General features: G+C 40.4%; 1 protein-coding gene and 1 long non-coding RNA gene across 3 annotated transcripts in view; one reads left to right on the plus strand and one right to left on the minus strand.

Annotated features, from left to right (window-relative positions):
• The window catches only part of yipf3 (Yip1 domain family, member 3), an 18,627-nt gene extending 2,548 nt beyond the window's left edge, over positions 1 to 16,079 (plus strand). The window contains exons 2-9 of one of the 2 annotated variants that reach the window (XM_073056185.1): positions 3,419 to 3,631; positions 4,720 to 4,826; positions 8,084 to 8,129; positions 8,611 to 8,703; positions 12,371 to 12,502; positions 13,842 to 13,955; positions 14,687 to 14,810; positions 15,697 to 16,079. In XM_073056185.1, the coding sequence (XP_072912286.1) occupies positions 3,419 to 3,631; positions 4,720 to 4,826; positions 8,084 to 8,129; positions 8,611 to 8,703; positions 12,371 to 12,502; positions 13,842 to 13,955; positions 14,687 to 14,810; positions 15,697 to 15,824 (957 nt within the window). In that variant the 3' untranslated portion in view covers positions 15,825 to 16,079. The remainder of the gene's footprint in view (positions 1 to 3,418; positions 3,632 to 4,719; positions 4,827 to 8,083; positions 8,130 to 8,610; positions 8,704 to 12,370; positions 12,503 to 13,841; positions 13,956 to 14,686; positions 14,811 to 15,696) is intronic. The other variant, XM_073056186.1, reaches the window with a different exon arrangement.
• A 3,503-nt stretch (positions 16,080 to 19,582) lies between these two features.
• On the minus strand, positions 19,583 to 22,136 carry LOC140733189 (uncharacterized). The gene is made up of 2 exons (XR_012100238.1): positions 22,008 to 22,136; positions 19,583 to 20,427 (listed from the first exon to the last, which is right to left on the minus strand). It is a non-coding gene; the product is annotated as an uncharacterized lncRNA (long non-coding RNA).
• Positions 22,137 to 22,219: the final 83 nt, after the last annotated feature.

The raw sequence follows: 22,219 nt of genomic DNA on the forward strand, positions 1-22,219 counted from the left end.
TCCAAGCCTAATCAGGGAACAATTTACAATAACCAACTAACCTACCAACCAGTATGTCTTTGGGCTGTAGGAGGATACCAGGGCACCCAGAGGAAACCTACACAGTCATGGGAAGAACGTACAAACTCCTTACAGGCAGCGGCGGGAATTGAACCCAGGTTACTACTAAGCTTCCCCTTTGCTCACTGCCGTTTCAAGCATTCAGTCTTAGAGATGCCAGAAACAGCCGGGAGTAAAAATGAAATTATTTCACTACTTCAACAAATTAGGAACTGCAAAGAATTTGAAGGTATCGACAATCATCTAAAATGGAAATGAAGTTTGTGGAGGCAATTATCGCATTGTATTATCTGTGCTTATTTTGTTCATTGTGTAAATTCCTTTGTTGATAACGTTTAGGAACTAACACATAGTTTTGTCGTATTGTACTATTGGTTGTGTTTTAATTTGTTCTATATTTCTTTGAAGTACATAATTTGTTACTCAATTTTTTTGTACTTTTTAAGTATTTCTATGAAACTTCAGCAAATGGGGGCAGCCACTTAATTGGTCCAAAAGGTACTAATTAACTGGAAACCACTGAATATTATCCCCAGGCCCGTGTGCTTTTATCGAATACCTTCTGAAAAGCAACACATTGCAGTGTTTGTTGATTTCCCCTTTACTCACCCTGTTTTTTTTTTACTTAAATTTATCAAACACTGTTTATCATTTTTCTAAGTAGCCTACTGTTAGCTTTCTAAAGGATTCCATTAAGCATTGGAGCAGAATTAGGCCATTCTGCTGCACTATTTGATCATGGCTGATTTATTTTCCCTCTCAACCCCATTCACCTGCCTTCTCTCCAATGCCTTTGACACTCTCATCAAGAACCTAGCAACTTCTGCTTTAAATATGCCTAATCACTTGGCCTCCACAGCTATCTGTGGCAATGTATTCCACAGATTCACTACCCTCTGGCTATAGAAATTCCTCCTCATCTCTGTTCCAAAGGGATGCCTTTGTATTCCGAAGCTGTACGCTCTGGCCCTAGACTTTCCTACAACTGGAAACATCCTCGCTGCACCCACTCTGTCTTGGCTTTTCAATATCCCATAGGTTTCAATGAGATTTCCCCTCTCATTCTTCTAAATTCCAGCAAGTACAGGCCCAGAACCATTAATGGCTCCTCATGTGTCAAACCTTTCATTCCCAGGATCATTCTTGTAAACATCCTCTGGACCTTTTCCAATACTGGCACATCCTTTGTTAGATATTGGCCCAAAATTGCCCTCAATATTCCACGTGGTCTGAACAATGCTTTATAAAGCCTCAGCATTACATCGTTGCTCTTGTATTCTAGTCTTCTCAAAATGAATGCTAACATTGTATTTGCCTTCCTTACCACTGACTCAACCTGCAAGCTAGCCTTTAGAGAATCCTGCTTGAGGAGTCTGAAGCCCTTTTTAACCTCCAATTTCTGAATTTGTTCCCCATTTAGAAAATAGCATACAACTTTATTCCTTCTACAAAGTGCATAACCGTACACTTCCCTACACTATTCCACCTGTCACCTCTGTCCATTCTCCTAAACTGTCCAAGTCCTTTTGCAAACTCCCTGCTTCCTCAACACTATCTGCCTTTCCACCTATCTGTGTATCATCCACAAACTCAGCCTCAAGCAATCAATTCCATCGTCCAGATGATTAACTTATAACATGAAAATTAGTGGACCCGACATCAAGCCTTGCAAAACACCACTAGTCACTGGCCACCAATCAGAAAAGACCCCTTTTATTTCCACACTTTGTATTCTGCCAGTCAGCCAATCTTTTGTCCAAGCTTGATTCTTTCCTGTCGTACCATGGGCTCTTATTTTGCTTAGTAATCTCATGTGCAGCACCTTGTTTAAAGGCCTTCTGAAAATCTAATTAAACAATTAGATTTAATTGACTCTCCTTTGTCTATTTAGCCTGTTATTTCCTCAAAGAATTCCTGCAGATTTGTCTGACAACATTTTGCCTTAAGGAAACTATGCAGTTTCGGGATATTTGCCTTAAGGAAACCATGCTGTGTTCCCGAAACATCATCCTTAATAATGGACTCCAACATCTTGCCAACCACTGAAGTCAGGCCTGCAGTTTCCTGTCTTTTGCTTCTCTCCCTCCTCAGAGAGTGCCGTATTTTCCTAATGAAAGATAATGTCATATAATGCCTGTATAATTCCTATAATGCCATATAGTTGCTGGTTTTCTGTCTCACTCCTTTCTTAAGTAACTCAGAATCAAATTTATAATCACTGACATATGTCGTGAAATGTGTTGTTTTGTGGCAGTACAGTGCAATGCATAAAAATTACTATAAATTATAATAATGTATTATATAAATATATAATGCAACAAGAGAACAAAATAGCAAAATAGTATTCATGGATCATTCAAAAATTGTTTGGTAGAGGGGAAGAGCTGTTCCTAAAACGCTGATTATGCATCTCCAGGCTTCTGATCCACCTCATTAATAGTAAGGAGTAGAGGGCAAGTCCTGGATAGTGAGGGTCCTCCATAATGGGTGCTGCTTTCTTGAGGCATCACCTTTTAAAGATGTCCTGGATGGTGAGGAGGATAGTGCCCATGATGGAGCAACCTGAGTTTATAACCGCCTACAGACTTTTCCAATCCTATGCAGTGGCCCCTCCATACCAGAAATCAGAATGCTCTCTGTACATCTGTAGAAATATGCTGGTCTTTGGTGATATACTAAATTTCCTCAAACTCATAATGAAGTACAGTCTCTAACATGCTTCATAATTCTATCAATTTGTTGATCTCAGAGTATATCTTCAAAGATGTTGACACCCAGGAACTTGAAACTCCCCACCCTTCCCACTGCTGATCTCTCAGTGAGGACTGCTGTGTATTCTCCCTTGAATCAATTCCTTGGTCTTAGTGACATTGAGTGCAAGGGTGTTCTGGCGACACTGAAGTGCATATTGAATTCCTTTCTAAAGGCCCTTATTGATTCTTTTTCCACCACCATTATAGACAAGGAGCAGTTACTTTCTGTTAGCCTAAATCCCACTGTGTAGCCCAGATGTCCCAGGTACTTTCCTCTATCTTCCACATGTTAAATCACTCATTTGATTCCTTTAACCATTTGCTTACAGCAATAGTTTCTCTCAATGTAAACCTGTCTAAACCAATATTGATCTGGTACACCTCAACAACTCATCTCAACCTTCTTTTGCTCCAAGGAGAACAATACCAGCTTGCCTAGTCTAACCTTGAAGCTGAAATCTCTTCTGTGGAACAGCTCCAATAAATATTTTGTGCACCCTCTTTCATGACTACTATTGACTAGTGTAGCTTCAGGTCTAAGAATGTTATGTTTAAATAATCTGTATATTTTTCTGGTAATGTTCTAAAATTCTGCCAATATTTAGGGCAGCAGCTCAGCAGTGATCGACATGGAGAACATGGATGACACGTCTGGCTCCAGTTTTGAGGATATGGGAGAGATGCACCAGCAAATGAAGGACGAAGATGATGTGGGTGAGGAACCTGTGACCACAGAGCAGGAGGATGCAGCATTCCTTGGTATGAAGGGATTGAAAGGACAACTGGGCAGAGAAGTAGCAGATCAGGTGTGGAGCCAGGTTTGTCTTGTGTTGGGTCTGATGTTTTCTTTCAAGGTGAAGCACTTTGCAATGAAATTTCTCTTGCTTAAAGTCATCTTTCACCATGAGAGTGTGAGAAAAATTGTGGGTCAGGAGGGGTATTTGAATGTATCCCTAACCAGTGAGTCTGATTGACCTTGAAAATCACAGTCAGTGTCAGCACCATTACAAACCAGATTCTTGCATCAAGTACTGATTTTTTTTAAACCCATGCAATATTTGTCAACCTTCCAGCATCAGGAGTGTCTACAATAGTGTGTATTCATTTGTTATACCACTTAGTGACATAAATTACTCGAGCACTAGCACCTAGCACTAGCACCTTCTAGCAGCCATCTTGATCCCACTGTGTAGCCTAGATGTCCCAGGTACTATATTGCACTGTATCCAATGCCAATCTAAAGTTTTGTGTTGACTGCTCCCCCTTTTCTGATTATGGGTCACTCTTTGGGCCACTGTTTCATTTGTAATAGTGGTGTAGACAAATTACAGAAGTTATTCCTGTGTTATGTTCCAGTGTTAAAAAGAAACAACTCAAAATATCCACAGTAAATTGTAACTAAAAATGAAAAAACAACTCTAATCTCTATCTCAGTCCCTCTACTGCAAAAATACTTATTCATGTCTTTGCCATAAGTGGTCTTGAAATCTTACTGTTGCCAAAGTAAGTTCTGCATATAACCTGTCCCATATTAAATCTGGTAGGTTTAAGTAACACTAGACACTGGAGATTCTACAAATGCTGGAAATCTTAAGCAACACCCAGAAAATATTGGAGAAACTCAGCAAAGCCAGTAGCATTAATAGAGTGGAATAAACAGTTGATGTTTCAGGCCAAGTCCCTTCATTTGCACAAAGGCCCAAAACACTGACTATTTCCTTCTGTAGATGCTGCCTGACTTGCTGAGTTCCTCCACTATTTTGTGTGTGTTTAAGTACCACTGCAATGCTCTGTGCTGAACTGCATTGCCTTCTCAGCCACGTAATTGTTGTTCGGGAGTGTTCTATTACTTTAGAGGGCATCAGCTCAATAATTTGCCAAGCTAAGTTTGGATTATCTGTTTTAGGTGTGGCAAGCAAGCAAGATTCAGGCATCAAAGGCATTCAATCTATACGGTAATATTGATATACTCAGACCATACTTTGATGTTGAGCCCATCCAAGTGAGGAACAGGTAGGTGAGCTTTAATTTAAATGTTTTAGCTCTGTTTTTCTATTGACGGATAAAGCTCTATAAATGATGATAGTTGTCTGGCTGACACCCCAGTTGTAGCAAAGCACTTAATAAGAGTGTTAGCAAATAGAATTTGATACCAAGGTTACATTAAGTTATATAAGCAAAAACTAACAAAGTCAGAGACATAGGTATTAAGCAGCAGCATTAAGATACAAAGGTTTGTGGAGGAACTCTGGCACCTGTGGAGCCACAAACAACAGTCTTCTTCTTGGGCTCTTGGCTCCAGTGGAGCACAGGTTGTCAATGACCTCCTGTCTCCATCGTCCTTTGTTCTGAGCCAGTTTCTTGTAGGTGCACTGGGAGTGTCTCCATCATCCAATTTTGGCATTGACATCTCTCCTCCATGTGTTCTTTGGATGTCCCTCTTTCCTCTTCCATTTTAACGCCTGCCTGGTGATGTTAGTTGCTTCCTCAAAGTGTGGCCAAACCACCTCCATTTCTGTTTCCATGTTTTTAACTCTAAGTAGATTCATGGTTGGTGTTTTCCCATAGTTTCTGGTTGGTTACTTTGTCAATCGTTCTGATGTTTAGGACCCTTCTCAGGCACTGGTTGATGAAAGCCTGTAGTTTTTGTCGTGTCTTTGTTGTTCTCCAGTTTTCAAACCCATATGGAAGCACTGTTTTAAGATTTGAGTTAAAGATTCGGTTTTGGTTTTCCTTGATATGATTCTGGATGTCCACACTTTCTTCGAGATGTTGAATACAACTCTGGTCTTGTTGATCCTGACTTTGACATCCTCATCCGTTCCACCATAAATACCCATAATGCTTCCAAGAGAGACAAAGTGGAGCCATTAAATTCTGGGATAATTGTCAGTCATGTCATGGATATGTGGTTCAAAATCATATTTTAAAAAAATACAGAAACAGGTCATTCACCCTAAATTAAGTTACTTATCCTCCATATTATCTGTAGTTAAGGTTCTGTAGACCTGAGTTATTGCCATATTCTTTGTCCACTTCTATTACAGCATCTCCATCCATTCTTCAGAGTACATGCATCTTTTAAAACTAATCCCAACAATGTTCTGATTTTCCTGTTTTCTTAAAGTTTCCCTTCTCTGTCCTAAATAACATGCATTTGATTTGTGCCTGTACCATTTAATGCAAATACTCAATTGAACTAGATTTATTTCTAAGTGCAATTTTATGTTGGTCATAATTGCATAACCTCTGTGAAGTTTGTACAACTGTATATATTACTCTTGTTAATGGTTTAAATATCACTTTCCTTTTCTTTTTCTTTTTAAATCTTTTTATTAATTTTAAACAAACATAAATGAAACATGAATACCAGAGAGTTTGAAAGTACATAATTAATAGGTTAAGTATACATTCATGTAGATGATAGTCCATATATAATAACCTCCCAAACTCATAGTAATTACAAAAAAAGGGAGTAAAAAAAGAAAAAAATCCCCAAAAAGAAGAAAAGGGAAAAAAAACCTAACCAACATGGGCCATTGCATTATGTCAAATATACACAGTAGCATCAATAACTCCGCACCTCCATCCAAATAATTAAGGATAGTAGAAGCAGGGTTTAGGTAAAGTCAGTTTAACTAATACGAAAATGTTGGATAAATGGTCTCCAAGTTTCTTCAAATTTAACTGAAGAATCAAAGACAACACTTCTAATTTTTTCTAAGCTCAAACAAGAGATAGTTTGAGTAAACCACTGAAATATAGTTAGAGGGTTAATTTCTTTCCAGTTCAATAGGATAGATCTTCTAGTCATTAATGTAACAAATGTAATCATCCGTCGAGCTGAGGGGGATAAGCAAATATTATCCACCATTGGTAAACCGAAAATTGCAGTAATAGGATGCGGTTGCAATTTGATATTCAGAACTGTTGAAATAATACTGAAAATATCTGTCCAATAATTTTGCAAGCAGGGGCAAGACCAAAACATGTGGGTCAATGAAGCTACTTCAGAATGACATCCGTCACAGGTTGGATTAACATGAGAGTAAAATCGAGCAAGTTTATCCTTGGACATGTGAGCCCTATGTACAACCTTAAATTGTATTAGGGCATGTTTAGCACAAATAAAGAGGAATTGACTAATTGTAAAATTTTCTCCCACTGCTCAGTGGGTATAAGACAATGAAGTTCTTTTTCCCATTCCTTCTTAATTTTTTCTGATACTTCTGGCTGTATTTTCATGATCATATTATAAATGGTGGCTACTAAACCCTTCTGGCAAGGATTCAGAGCTAAAAAAAATTCCGTAATGTCCATTGGACATAATTTCAGAAAAGACTGTAACATATTATTCAAGAAATTTCTAACTTGCAAATATCTAAAAAAATAAGTTTTAGGTAAATTATATTTATTAGATAGCTGTTCAAAGGTCATAAAACTATTATCTAAAAATAGATCACGAAAACATGTTATACCTTTGGCTTTGCCAAACCCGAGATTTTACTATTGGGCAGTCAATATTCGATATTTAATATTTTGGACACAAGAATCGATTATAGCATCTTGCCCACAATGGGTAAATTTGGAATGTAAATTTGTACAAGACTTTTCACTCTTTTCGATTTTAGGATCTTCACTTCCTTTTTTCTTTATCTAAATTGAATAAACAAATAACTAAACCCATAGTTAAACATACATTGCGAATATGGCTTCAATTTCGTAAATTTTTTGGCTTGAATAAGTTTATCTTATCAAGCCCTATTATATCTAACTTTTTTTTTTGACCCTCTTTTATGGATCAAGCCTTTGTATTATGGAAAACAAAAGGTATAACATGTTTTTGTGATCACTTTACTATTAATTATTTTCTGTAATTTTCTTGTTGCTCAAGATAGTTCATGCCTTTTAGAAATATTTAAACTACATTCAGTACCTTGAGCGCTGATGAAAGATTTCAGAGTTTATCTGTGTTTCAAGTTTAATGAGTCCTGCTATAAATAGAAAATGTTGAAAAGAGGCAACAGGTCAGAAGGTCAGGCAGCAGCTATAGAGCTAATATTTTGCTTGAGATCAGAACTCAAGCAGTGCAGTCTCGTCCCTCTGCGCCCACATAAACTTCCTGACATACTGAGTTACTCCAGCAGTTTGGTTTTTCTGTTTTGTTTTTGCTCCAATTACAACACTACCTAATTTTTGGTCTGATTCTGTACCATTTGGACTCATTTAAGTCTAGACTCACTCACATTCTACTTTGTTTACAATTCCAGATTGGTGGAGTCTCTAATTCCAGTCCGGATGATCACTTTCCCTCAGGTCTGTTTAATTCAATTTCTATTTGTAACCTACTAGCCACTCATCCTTACCTGTTGGGGACTATTACTTGCAGACAGCCTATTAACATTGTACCTACTGTAAATATTTTGAATATAAGCTAACCAAAGTGATTTTATTAGACATACATTTATCTAATGTGGTGAGAAGGAGGAGGAGAGGAGACTATTACATTGGAAATCTGGTTTCCGTGGCCTCCCAGAAACTGGGACGAGGGGCGAGGATCAACTGAAATTTTGAAACTAAGGCTGCTAGGTTTTTTTTCCTTGCGAGGAACTTTAGGGTAGTTTGATAGATTTAAAGAACAGATTGAATAGGATAATGGGTCAAAAGGGCTGACTAGTCTCTTCCTGATACTATAGAACCAAATACCTTGGCTTTTAGTTTGTTTAATGCCAGTGTTTGGGAGAAATGTTCTACTAGGGATTTAAAGAATGGCATTTATTGTGTCTTTCTCTCCTAGAAAGTTGCAGGCGAGTTGTATGGCCCTTTAATGTTGGTTTTCACACTGGTGGCCATTCTTTTGCATGGAATGAAGACGTCTGGAACAGTAATCGTAAGTGTCAACTTGATTGTGTGAATTGTGTCACTGTTCAATTATGGATTGGCAGATGGTCCCAGTGTACTATACATAAGTAATAATCAATGTTTTCAGAAAAGTACTATGCAATAAATACACAGGGATCATTCAACGATGGGCAAGTTTTGTTCTTGCCACTTATGACTCCACCCACTGCGTGAAGAAGAGTTGCCCCTCAGGCCTATAAGGTCATCCCTAAGTCTCCTACATTCTAAAGAATAAAGTGCTAGCCTACCCAACCTCTCCCTTTAACTCAGCCCCTTCTTATACACACTTTACAGTTTAATCACATCCTTCCTATAACAGGGTGACCAAACTGCACACAATACTCCAAATGCAGTCTCACAAACATCTTGTGCAACTGCAACATAATGCTCAAACATAATGAAGGCCTACGTGCCAAAGGCCTTCTTCACCAATCCGTCTACCACTTTCAACAAACTATATACTTGTGGAGCAGAGAGACCCAGGGGTACAACACTCTCAAGGCCCTACCATTAACTGTAAAAGTCCTATCTTGGGTTTGCCTTCCCCAAAATGCAGCATCTCACACTGCATCTGGTTGAATGGCATTTGCCAATCCGCAGCCCACTTACCTCAGGGATTAAGATCTTTCTAAAAGTTTTGATAACTTTCTTCTCTGTCTACAATACATTCTATTTTAGTACCATCTGTACACTTACTAGCTATGCCTTCTCTATTCACGTCCAGCGTATGAAAGTCTCCTGTGGCACACCATTAGTCACTGGCCTCCAGACTCGAGAAACAGCCTTCCTGCATTACCCTGTGCTTCCTAGCCTCGTGCTAATGATGAATGTAGTTAGCTGACTCTCCCTGTATCCCATGCATTCTACCTTCCAGACCAGCCTCTGTCCACTGCCTTGCCCTCACCTTTCTTCTTGGTTTCTTCAAATAAGTTCTAACAGATTTGTCAGACATGATTTCCCACTCTCAAAGCTGTGTTCACTACTCCTAATCAGATCTTGTCCATCCAAATGACGGTTGGTTCTGTCTCTCATCATGAACAGTAACTTAACCGTCAATGATGTCAGAGTCACTGGTTCCCTGGCTTATTTTTGCTGTCCTTCTTAAATAACAGTTTAACATTAGCCATCTTCCAGTCTTCCAGAATTTCACCTGTGGCCAAAGGCAAAACAAACATCTCTGCAAGGGCCCCGCAATTTCTTCACTAACTTCACACAACTCCAAGGATGCCCTTGGTCATTCAAGATTTATCCACCTTAATGTGCTTTATGACCATCTATACCTCTTTGGTAATTTATTTGTGGACCAAGGCATCACTACACATTTGTCCCAATTCCTTTTCATATTATAAGGGATAAGCTGCCAGAGGAAGTGGTTGAGACAGGTACAATAACAACATTTAAAAGACACTGGACAGATGCCTTGATAGTCAATCTTTAGAGGGATATGGGTCAAACAGAAGGAAATGGGTCTAGTATAGTTTCACTTCCTGGTTGGCATGCTTCTGTACTGTATTACTTTGTGACTCCAAGTTAACAGATGTAGACTGATGAACATAATCCAAATGGATTCATGAATTGATCACAAGTGAAATGTCCTGCAGAGACGGAGTTCAACAAATCCAAAAACAGACAGCTGAAAATCTGAAATAAGGCCAGTACATCAGTGCAGCTGGTAGACCCACTGCCTCCCACAACCAGATACCTGAGTTCACCCCTCACCCTGGGTGCTGTCTGTGTGGAGTTTCTTGTTTCTCCCTGTGACCATGTGAGCTTCTCCTGGGTGCTCTGCTTCTTCCCATGTCCTAAAGACGTACAGGTTCTTTGGTTAATTGGTCCTAGTATGTCAATGAGTGGTAGAATCTTGGGGGAATTGATGAGAACTTGTGGAGAGTACGTGCAGGGCTGGTGTAAATTAGTGGTTGGTAGTTTGCACCCACTGAATGGTTCTGTATCTGTGCTATATTTCTTTGACTTTAAAACAGAAATAGCCAACAGGTCCTGTAGAATAAGAAACAGCACCAATGTTGCAGTCCTGCGAAATCAAGGAAAACTGGAAACATTGAAACTTACAATGCTGTGTAGAGTTTTGTTTGCCCTGTTATAGGAATCATGGGGCTAAACTCAAAAGAATGCAGAAAAGATTTATGGGGCTGTTGCTAGGATTAGAGGGCCTTAGTTATAGGGAGAGGTTGGCCAGGCTTATTCTTTATAAGAAAATGAAGGGGACCTTACTGAAGTGGACGGTAACAATCATTTCCCCAGGATAGGATAGTCTAAATCTAGCAGGCGTAGGTTTAGGCTGAAAGGGAGAAGATTTAAAAGGGGACCTGGAGGACAACATTTTTTAAGCAGAGGGTGATGAATATCTGGAAAGAGCTGCCAAGGAAGTAGTTGAGGCAGGTACGGTAGTATCATTTATGAAGCCCTTGGTTAGCTACAGGGATGGGCAGGATCAGCATGGAGTGGTTAGGCAGAAGGACCTGTATCCACACTGCATTTCTCTGAGTCTAAGAGACAATCCACCAGAGGCTTTTGTAGATTGAAACTAGGATGAAATGGTATCCCATCTTCATGTGTCTGGTTTACCCATGCCTTTAAATATATTTTGTCCCATCATTTAAGCATTTCAGAATATACTATGGAGAGTTCAGAATTGGTTGTTGCAGTAGTTCTGATTGATTGAAGCTACTGAAACATTAAATGTCTTGGATCCAGTACATTAGAAGAGGGTAAACTGGAAATATGCATTGACTCTGATAAATCTGATATTATTTTCTGAGTAAGAAATGCAAATCAGTAGTAATAGTCAATACAGTTAAATGTGAATATGTGCCACCTGTAAGGTGGTTGTTGATCATCCCTACTATTCATTGAAGAACAAGAGAGTCCTCCCACTATTCCTTTCTCTACTACCATTATAAAATTTGGTCAGGCATCTGTCTGATTTATGGGTTAATGCAGGGGTGTCAAACTCATTTTAGGTCACGGGCCGGATTGAGCAAAATGCAGCTTCATGCGGGCCGGATCAGTCGGACGCGTGCGAACGCAGCTTTCGTTGCCTCCGTTTTTTCAGCCTGCTCTCATGTGTCTCAGTCTCTGCTATAACTACAAAGTGTTTCACTTTACAAATTCCGTTTCTTATGAAGAAGACTGCCGAGCAAGACTGCCGAATAAACACTAAAAACCCTGAAAACCTGGTACCTGAATAAACTCAGCATTAGCCATATCATACGCCATAGGCGCTTCGATTACTGGGGCCAGCTTTAATAGTAATTAGATATTATCTCGCGGGCCAAAGATAATTCCACCGCGGGCCTTGAGTTTGACATATATGGGTTAATGCGTCATTATATGTACAAAGTGCCTTATTTTCATAAGTCTTAGCACTACAGTTTCATAAGTCTTAGCATTACAGTGTAGTTTTTTGTAAAACATGGAGGTGTTTGTAATGAGGATTTAACCTAACAAAGTGCTTTATTGGTGGCTGGAATGTATTTCAGTGGGAGCAGTTTTACACCTTCAGTAATGTACCCTAGCTACTGCTTAGACAGCTAGTGAATGGGGAAAATAAGGCAAAAGCAGGGTTTACTCATGACCTAGCAGAGTTGTTAAGCTGTTATGTATCGCTGAGGGTCCACTGTCATATGTTCTCACAGAGAGAAGGCACGCTGATGGGCACTGCAATTGGAACCTGCTTTGGCTACTGGCTGGGTGTCTCCTCATTTGTCTACTTCCTTGGCTATTTGTGCAATGCCCAGATCACGATGGTACAGATGCTGTCACTGGTGGTGAGTCTGAGATGGTTGGGAAGTTTGTTTGGTAAATAGTAAGTGGAAGAACACAACACCCACTTTGTTTTGGTTGGGGCGGGGGTGGGTTGGAACACATTTGCTAATCATTATCTTTGTGAAGTAGGCAACATTTTGTGAAGATTAAGCTGACCAGGAAGATTCTTCCTTCCCATTCAGTAATCGTTCTCCTGAGCACTGACACCACAGTCATATTTTTACCTATGTATTGTACCTCCTAGCAAAAAAAATACCATTAAGCAACTTTAAAATTCTCCCCCTCTAAGGGTCATCCAGGTTGTACAGTTTCCCTGTTGAGCTCACCCAACAGTCAAAAGCTGTGAATTAAACTTACCCAGTCACTGTGCTGATGTATAATGCCAAGGCACCATCTTTACCCACTTGGATGCAAATAGACATTTGTGCACTTTATTTAACCCAGTAGGGGGAGTTTCAGTTTCTGAGTAATGAATTACTGAGATCAGGTTGATCTTGAAAGTATCCAGTCTATGAAAAATTAGCTTCATACAGTTCAATATAAAATAAATTAAACTTTAAAACTTCATATACGGTACCTCCTGTACCTAATAAAGTGGCCATTGAGTATGTGTTTGTGGTTTTCTGCTGCTGTAGCCCATCCACTTAATGGTTCAACGTGTTGTGCATACAGTGGTGCCCTTCTCCACACTACCGTTGTAATGTGTAGTTAATTGAGTTACTGTCACCTTCCTGAGCTTGAATATGTTGGCTATTCTCCTCTGACCTCTCTCATCAACATCAAGGTGTTTTCACCCACAGAACTGCTGATCTCTGGATTTTTTTTGCACTATTTTCTGAAAATCCCAGGAGATCAGCAGTTCGTGAGATACTCAACCACACCATCTGGCACCAACAAATATTCCACAGTTAAAGTCATTTAGATCACATTTCTTCCCCATTCTGATGTTTGGTTTGAACAGCTGAACCTGTTGACCATGATTGCATGCTTTTCTGCATTGAGCTGCTGCCACGTGATTGGTTGATGAGATATTTGCATTAATGACCAGGTGTACCTAATAAAAGTGGTCACTGAGTGTACTTTATATAACAGTAAATAACTGCAAATGAAATTAAATTAGCAGTAGTGCAGTAATGGATTTAGAGCAAGGACTGCGGGGCACTCCTTGGTGTGATGAGTTTAATATATTGGTGTGCTAGTAAGAAAGTAACTGGATGATCAGCACTAGACTATATTTCTCACTGTTAGTGATGAAGGATGTGCCAGTTGGCTTAATAATTTGTTACTTGTGTTAAATATCTGTACCAGTGCTTTATATTGATTCTACTGTCTTGTTCACAGGGTTATGGTTTGTTTGGACCTTGCATTGTATTGATTGTCACCTACAACGTACATCTTCATTCTCTTTTCTACCTGTTATGGCTTATCATTGGAGGGCTGTCCACCCTCAGGATGGTAAGGCATTATTCTTCGGTCTCCTGTTAACAGTACCAGCTTCTCGATGCTGATTACCACGTTACAAAAAAGTGTGTCATGGCTTTAGATCATAAAAGACATGTTGAAGACTGTTCCCATAGCTGAGAAGTAATACCTGTATGGATCAACAGCCTCTTTCCTCTGCTAGTTAAGAATAGTTTGACAGCACAGATTTACAAAACATATTGCACTCCATCTCATGAGGGAGAAAGAAGATTTAGAGTCTCTAAATACAGTTTCGTCACAAGTAATTCAGGAAGACACTGTGTAATCAGAGAATAGATAGAAAACCAAGCCTACTATATCAAGAAGAAGTATTTCTGGGGAAATTGGAAGAGCACAAAAAGAATGGGACAGTGTTAAAGTAGAGTTAGGTGAAGAATGTTGAGTGTTGTATATAAAATCTGGTGCAGATCTGTGAGTCAGAAGACCTCTTTTTGTATAATCTGTCTTACTTGAGTAACACAAATGGGTGAGGGAGGGATGACGAATCATTTGCTGAAAGTTTGAGGAGGCTTGTTCATATTGGGAATGAAACCTGAAAACTATGGTGCCATTTACCCTCTGAGCAACAGGGAGCTATAGTTTAATTTATCTGTGTCAGAAGTGGGGCTCTTGTGGTGAGGCACAGGTTTGGAGACTTGTGAGTGTAAGATACAGCTTGCTTCAAGTTACCTGTTCTGTGCTCTGAATCCCTTCTGTTTTCACAGGTGGCTGTGATGCTCTCCCGCACGGTTGGACAAACTCAGCGGCTCACTGTTTGTGGGGTGCTCGCTGTTCTGCACATGGTTTTCCTGCTTTACCTGCACTTTGCATATCACCGGATTGTGGAAGGTACTGAAATGGTGCATGCTCAGTGGCTGTTGATAAAAGGCTTCTGATCTCAACTTGGCTGATAGGATAGCATTCTTCAGGGTGTTGCTCATTTATTCCCAGCTACACAGGCAGACTCGGAATTCTCAGTTGGGAAGCAGACATTTTTCAGCAGAAGAAGGCTGTTTAAGGATGAGATTTATACTCACAGGCTCATTGAAGGTGAATAAATTGGAATCTTTCAGAATCCATTAAGTTTTAATCACAATTCCTTAAAAACTCAAGGAATAAACCCTGAGTAGAAATCTGGAGCTGGAGTCCCTAAGGCAGTCTTGCGTTGATTTCAACGCTAACTGGCAACTCCTTCAATGTCGCTGGTGCCAAACTGTATTGGTCTCTGCTATTCCTTTGGGTTCATCAGCTGCATGGAGAGGTGGAGTCTGCTGCATTGGCAACAGCTTGCTGTCTATTAGGTATTGTCCTGGCTTGTGTACTGGTTTGCATATGATAGCTAAGATGCAACATCCATGGTCAACCCCAACAAACAGAGGGCCATCATCGTCATCTGAAGGCTACTTAGCTGCAAGACTGGAAGACAATTCTTTCTCATTACATAATACAGCTAAAATAACGTGGCCTTGATTAGATCAGCTGGTCCACTGCAGTCCAGTGATCAAAGCTGGCTTGCTGCCACATACTGACTCATTGCTACAAGGTGCATTTACCACAGATCCACCAGTAGATTGCTTTTCTTCCTAATTCTGGTGCTGTGTCTTGTTCTATATAAGCTTTAACGAATTCTTTAACTGGGTTGAATTGATTAGGTGTCACCAGCTTTCAGTTTTGGAAGGCAGCTGAAGATCTGAAATAACGGGCAGTTGTAAAACACTTTATTTTAATCCAACAGGTATCCTGGATACTTTGGAGGGAGTGAATGCTGGCCCAATGAGATTCCCCCGAGACGTCTCAGCACTTTCTGTGACTGTACCAAACAGCACAGTGAGATGGATTGGTGCCAGCCTACAGATGCATTGACCATGAGTAATCTTGGGATTTCTGTTTCCTTCTTGCCTTCAGAGATCTGAGGGTACTGCATACAGACTGTGCAGGGTGGCGGGTACTGAGGGGAAGTGCTTGTACTCTGCTGTAGACAGCCATACATGCAGAATAAACTGCTTCATCTTACTAGTAGGGACGGGGCTGTGGTTCAAAACTTCCCCACGTCAACAAACCAAGACAACTGTATATAATTCAGCATTACTTTAAAAAATACATATATATGTGATTTTTTGTTGTTTGATTTCTCATTGCTTGAAAGAGTTATTGGATTGTTAAATAAATGCACGTCACTTGTACAACTTTTATTTAGTTAAACAAAAATCCAACATTTTTGGCCCAGGAGTGTGAAAATCCTTCCTCTAGAGTGGAGCAGAGCTGTAGAAATTGGCATTGACTCCCAGAAGTAGCTTCAGGTTAGGGCTGTTGACTTCTGCAACCAGGGTAGGAGAGATGGCCTCAGTAGATGAAAGAAAGGATGAATTCTCACTCTCTGTGATTCAGCAACAAAAGAAACAGCAGAATTAAGTCACTATCCTCGCATTGAATAAAATTAATGGATGAACTCCTGCTCAATCCTATGCTGCTATGTCAACCCTCTTCCCCGGTGTTGGTCTTAGACTGTGCCTCTTCCCTGCTCACCAGCACCCCTTCCTGCATCACTGCTCATTGTCATCCTCTCTCTCTCCCCCATGGTTCTCCCTTATCCTCAGTCCCCTTTGCATGATGCTGCTGTCTCTTACCTCACCTCCACTGGTACACTTCTCCCCTGCCTCCCTGATCCCCTTACTCCTGCCTTGTACTCCGTGCAGTGTGAGTTACTGAGAGTGGTGGGAAGGAGGAATTTTGTACAAAAAGGATATTCAGGAGGTTCATTTTCCTGAATATTCCACTGGGATTGAAGATGGCCTTCCATATGAGATTTTAAGTGACTGATGAGAACACTGGAGAAATGGCAAACTCTTCTACACAAGTGTGCTAGAATGGGTGGATGACTGATTTGGGAAGTGATCTGTTCCTCATGCCTTTTACGTTGACTTCTGATTCACCCAACTCTAGATTTCCTTTGCCATCCTGGCCGCCACTGACTAGCATTGTGGGCCAAGTTGGTGGGGAGATTAATTTTTTTTTAAAGAGATTTTGAGCACATTATTTAATCTTTTCCTCTTTCTGCCTGGTATTCTCTTCCTGAGACAGTGTATTTGTTTCAGGAATTTGGAGTCAAGCATATTAGCAAGGTCTTAATGCCTGGGCTTGGGAGAAAAGACTGATATTAGTTTGTTTGTCCATCTGTTCAATTTGGAGAAGGTAGCGTTGTAAGTATTTTTCCAATGCCTTCAGATGCCTGCTGTAGGTGGACCAGAGTCTCAAGCAGGCATCACTGCTGCTTGATAGACTATGAGTTCTGTGTCTGATCTTCAAACCTATTTCCTCAATCACTGGTGCAGTGAAGATGAGAATGAATTTCTTCATTGATAATTGCTTCACTGAGAAATGACTCCTGAGACAGAGGTTAAGTGGAGCCTCCTGTGGAAGGTATGTCTGTTAAATTGTTAATGATGTATAGATAGACCAAATATTAGAATATAGAACAGAACAATTCAGGGTGCATTGAGAGTTCCTCACTGCATCATGTTTGACATATCGGGCAGCAACCATACCATTTCTCTTGCATTTGTGTGTTTTATGAGGCCAAGTTGATAGCTCAATGCCTCAACCCAACACAGATGGAAAGCATGCAAGAAGCTGGCTGGATTTGAACCCGGGTTCTCTTGTTCCAAAATCTGGATGCAGATACATTGAGGTCAGAGTAAAGCAAAAAGGTTCGTGTCGAATACCAGAAGATTAATACACCAGAATCTTTGAAGAATATAGAGTGTATAGGAATGAAACTGGAGGAGAATAAAGGGAAATAAAGAGAGGAAATTAAAAATACTGGCAAGTGAACTCCATGAAAATACACCCCAAATACACTCCCCTGTACAAAAAAAGAAATATCAGGCAAAAAAACTCAGAATATAATAAACAATAAGACTGAATAAAAGAAGTGCTGGCAGTTGAATGTCATTGTCTGGCAAATTACTAGAATCAGTACTGATATTTCATCTAAACCTCTATTTTAAAAGGCTTAAATAAAGTACAGTCAGTTTGGATTTAAGAGATGATTGTGTCTGACTAATTTGATTGAATTATTTGAAGAGGTAACAAAAAAGATCAATGATAGCAGTGTATTTGATGTGGTCTACAGGAATTTTAGCAAGGCTTTTGATAAGGACCCCTGTAAAAGCGAGTGGAAGTAGTAAAACCCATGAGAACAATAAGACATAGGAGCAGAATTAGGCCATTTAGCTCATCAAGTCTGCTCCACCATTCAATCATGGCTGATCCTTTTTTCCCCTCCTCAGCCCACTCCCTGGCCTTCTCCCCATAACTTTTGATGCCGTGTCCAATCAAGAACCGATCAAGCTCTGCCTTAAATACCCCCATTAACCTGGCCTTCACAGCTGCCTGTGGTAATAAATTCCGCAAATTCACCACCCTTTGACTAAAGAAGTGTCTCCTCTTCTTTGTTTTAAATGGATGCCCCTCTACAATGAGGCTGTGCCCTCTTGTCCTAGACTCCCTCCCCCACCATGGGAAACATCCTTTCCGCATCGACTCTGTCTAGGCATTTCATCATTCAAAAGGTTTCAATGAGATCCCCCCCCCCCCATCCTAAATTCTAGCGAGTACAGACCCAGAGCTATCAAATGTTCCTTGTATGATAATCCTATCATTCTTGTGAACCTCCTCTGAACCCTCTCCAATGCCAGCACATCTTTTCTTAGATGAGGAGCCCAAAACTCTTCACAATACTCAAGGTGAGGCCTCACCAGTTACTTATTAAGCCTCCGCATTACAAACCTACTCTTGTATTCTAGACTTCTTGAAATTAATGCTACCATTTCATTTGCCTTCCCCACCACCAACTCAAGTTAACCTTTAGGATGATCTGCACAAGGACTCCCAAGTCCCTTTGCATCTTAGATTTTTGGATTTTCTCCCTACTTAGAAAATAGTCTGCATATTTATTTATTCTACCAAAGTACATAACCATGCATTTTCCAACATTGTATTTCTTACCACACTCTTGCCCACTCTCCTAATCTGTCTAAATCCTTCTGCAGCGTTCCTCTTTCCTCAACATGAACTGTCCCTGGCACCTTCTTTGTATCATCTGCAAACTTGGCACCAAAGCCATCTATTCCGTCATCTAAATCATTTATATACAGCATAAAAAAAGTCCCAACACCAACCCCCTGTGAATCACCACTAGTCATTGGCAGCTAACCAGAAAAGGATTCTTTTATTCCCATTTGCTGCCTCCTGTCCAAGAAAGAATGGCAAACGGCATCCAAAATAGTGACAGAATTGATGAGTTTTGTTGGCCAGAGTGCCTGGTACTTGGTCACTTACATTTTGTTCTATTCATTAGTTACTTAGAAAATGTAAAGGGAAATATAAAGAAGTCTGCAGGTAATACAAAAATTAGCTGTATAGTTAACAGGGAAAAAATGCTTGGATTCCAGGGAGATGGTGGTGGTCTGGTCAGTGCGGCAAAAATAATTGACAAATTTAATCCAGGAATTTCTTAAGTGTAGAAGGTGAGAGAATATATACTAAATGGCAGAATACCAAGTGGTGTGAACGAGCACATCCACAGAGCCTTAAAGGTAAATGACAGGTAGATACGGTAATGTAAAAAGTCATACTTTATTAATAGAAGCCAGAAAGGGAAACCATGGCAGTTGCTGAAAGCCTGAAACAAAATGGAAAATGAATTAGAACTTGAATTAGTTTATATTTGTCACGGGTACCTAGATACAGTGAGTTGGGATAGCATAAGATAAAATTTTCAAAGTTCTGAGTAAATTTATTATCAAAGTATGTGTTACCATACACAACCCTGAAATTCATTTCCTTGCAGGCACACTCAATAAATCCAGTAACCATAATAGAGCCAATGCAGTGCACCCAATATGGTAGACAACCAGTGTTCAAAAGACAACAACACACTGCATAAATTTTAAAAAACAATAATAGATCAAATGAGCAGACAAGCAATAAACATTAAGTACATGAGATGAAGAGTCCTTGAAAGTCCACAGGTGGTGGGAACAGTTCAGTAACCCTCTGGTTCAAGAGCCTGATGGCTGAGGGGTAGTAACTTGCTGAAGCTTGTGGTTTGAGTCTTGAGGTAGCTGTACTTTCTTCCTGATGGCAGCAGCAAGAAGAGACCATGACCTGGGTGGTGGGGGTCCCTGATATTAGATGTTGCGTTCCTACAATGCTCGGTGGTGGGAAGGGCTTTACTCGTCGTGAACTGGTCATATCCACTAATTTTTGTAGGGTTTTCCATTCAAGGGCATTGGTATTTCCATACCAAGCTGTGATGCAGCCAATATATGCTCCACCACACATCTATAGAATTTTGTCAAAGTTTTTGATGCCATGCCACATCTTCGCAAACTTCTAAGGAAATAGAGGTACTGACGTGCTTTCTTCGTAATGGCACTTTTGTGCTGGGCCCAGGACTGGTCCTCTGAAATGATAACACAGAGGAATTTAAAGATGCTGTCCCTCAATAACAAAATGCAGAATAAAGCGTAACAGTTACAGAGAAAATGCAGTGTAAATAAACAATAAGGTGCAAGATCACGAAGTAGATTGGGAGGACAAAAGTCCATTCTATTGTACTAGGAAACCATTCAATGGTCTTATAACAGTGGCGTAGAAACTGTCCTTGAGCCTGGTGGTATGTCCGTTCAGGCTGTTGTACCTTCTGCATGATGGGAGGGGGGGAAGAGAATGTTTGGGGTGGGTGGGGCCTTTGATTATGTTGGCTGCTTTACTGAGGCAATGAGAATCAGAGTCAGGTTTATTATCACCAGCATGTGATGTAAAATTTGTTAACTGAGCAGCAGCAGTTCAATGCAATACATAATCTGGCAGAGAGAAATAAAAATAATAATAAATACACAAATCAATTACGTATATTGAGTAGATTTTTTTAAAATGCAAAAACAGAACTACTGTATATTAAAAATGAGGTAATGTCCAAAGATTCAATGTCCATTTAGGAATCAGATGGCAGTGGGAAGAAGCTGCTCCTGAATTGCTGTGTGTGCCTTCAGGCTTCTGTACCTTCTACCTGATGGTAACAGTGAGAAAAGGGCATGCCCTGGGTGCTGGAGGGGTCCTTAATAATGGATGCTGCCTTTCTGAGACACCGCTCCCTAATGATGTCCTGGGTACTTTGTAGGCTAGTACCCAAGATGGAGCTAACTAAATTTACAACCTTCTGCAGCTTCTTTTGGTCCTGTGCAGTAACCCCTCCAAACCAGATAGTGATGCAGCCTGTCAGAATGCTCTCCAGGGTACAACTAGAGACGTTTTTGAGTGTATTTGTTGACATGCCAAGTCTCTTCAAACTCCTAGCGGTATAGCTGCTGTCTTGCCTTCTTTATAACCACATCAATATGTTGAGGCCAGATTAGATCCTCAGAGATCTTGACACCCAGGAACTTGAAGCTGCTCATTCACTCTACTTCTGATCCCTCCATGAGATCATGTGTTCCTGTATGTATCATGTATGTGTTCCTTTGTCTTACCCTTGCTGAAGTCCACTATCAGCTCTAAGGACAAAGTCCATGGAGGAGAGGCTGGTTCAGTGATGTGCTGACCTATATCCACAACTCCAAACACAAAGTGCACTGCAGATACTGTGGTCAAATCAAGACGTACAAAAAAGCTGGATGAACTTAGCAGGTCGGGCAGCATCCGTTCGTTGAAAGGAGTAGTCAACGTTTCGGGTCGAAACGCTTTTTTTGGCTGTGGTGTCTGCATTATTGGAAGATGTTCACTCTGAGGAACTCCGTTGATGTAGACGTCAGAATGCGCATGAAGGGTCTCGGCTCGAAACGTTGGCTACTCTTTTCTCACGGATGCTGCCTGACCTGCTGAGTTCTTCCAGCGTCGTGTACGTATTCTTTGATCCACAGCATCTGCAGTTGTATTTTTGTGTTTTGAATGCGCACTGTTCCCCTTCCTGAAGTCAACAAATGACCAGCTCTTTTGTTGACATTGAGAGAAAGGTTGTCGACATAATACAATGTTACTAACCTCTCAACTCCCTCCTGCCCTTAACAATGGTTGTGACGCAGCCCAATGCAGTGACATCATCTGCAAACTAAAAATGAAGTTAGAGCAGGACCTGTCCAGATAAACATGCGTGTGCGAACAGTAGAGGGCAGAAGATGCAACCTTGCGAGACTCCAGCGTTTAGAATAATCATGGTGGAGGTGTTGCTGTCTATCCTTACTGATCGCAGTCGA

This window comes from Hemitrygon akajei, chromosome 9, assembly GCF_048418815.1.
Source record: "Hemitrygon akajei chromosome 9, sHemAka1.3, whole genome shotgun sequence".
Classification (NCBI taxonomy): domain Eukaryota; kingdom Metazoa; phylum Chordata; class Chondrichthyes; order Myliobatiformes; family Dasyatidae; genus Hemitrygon; species Hemitrygon akajei.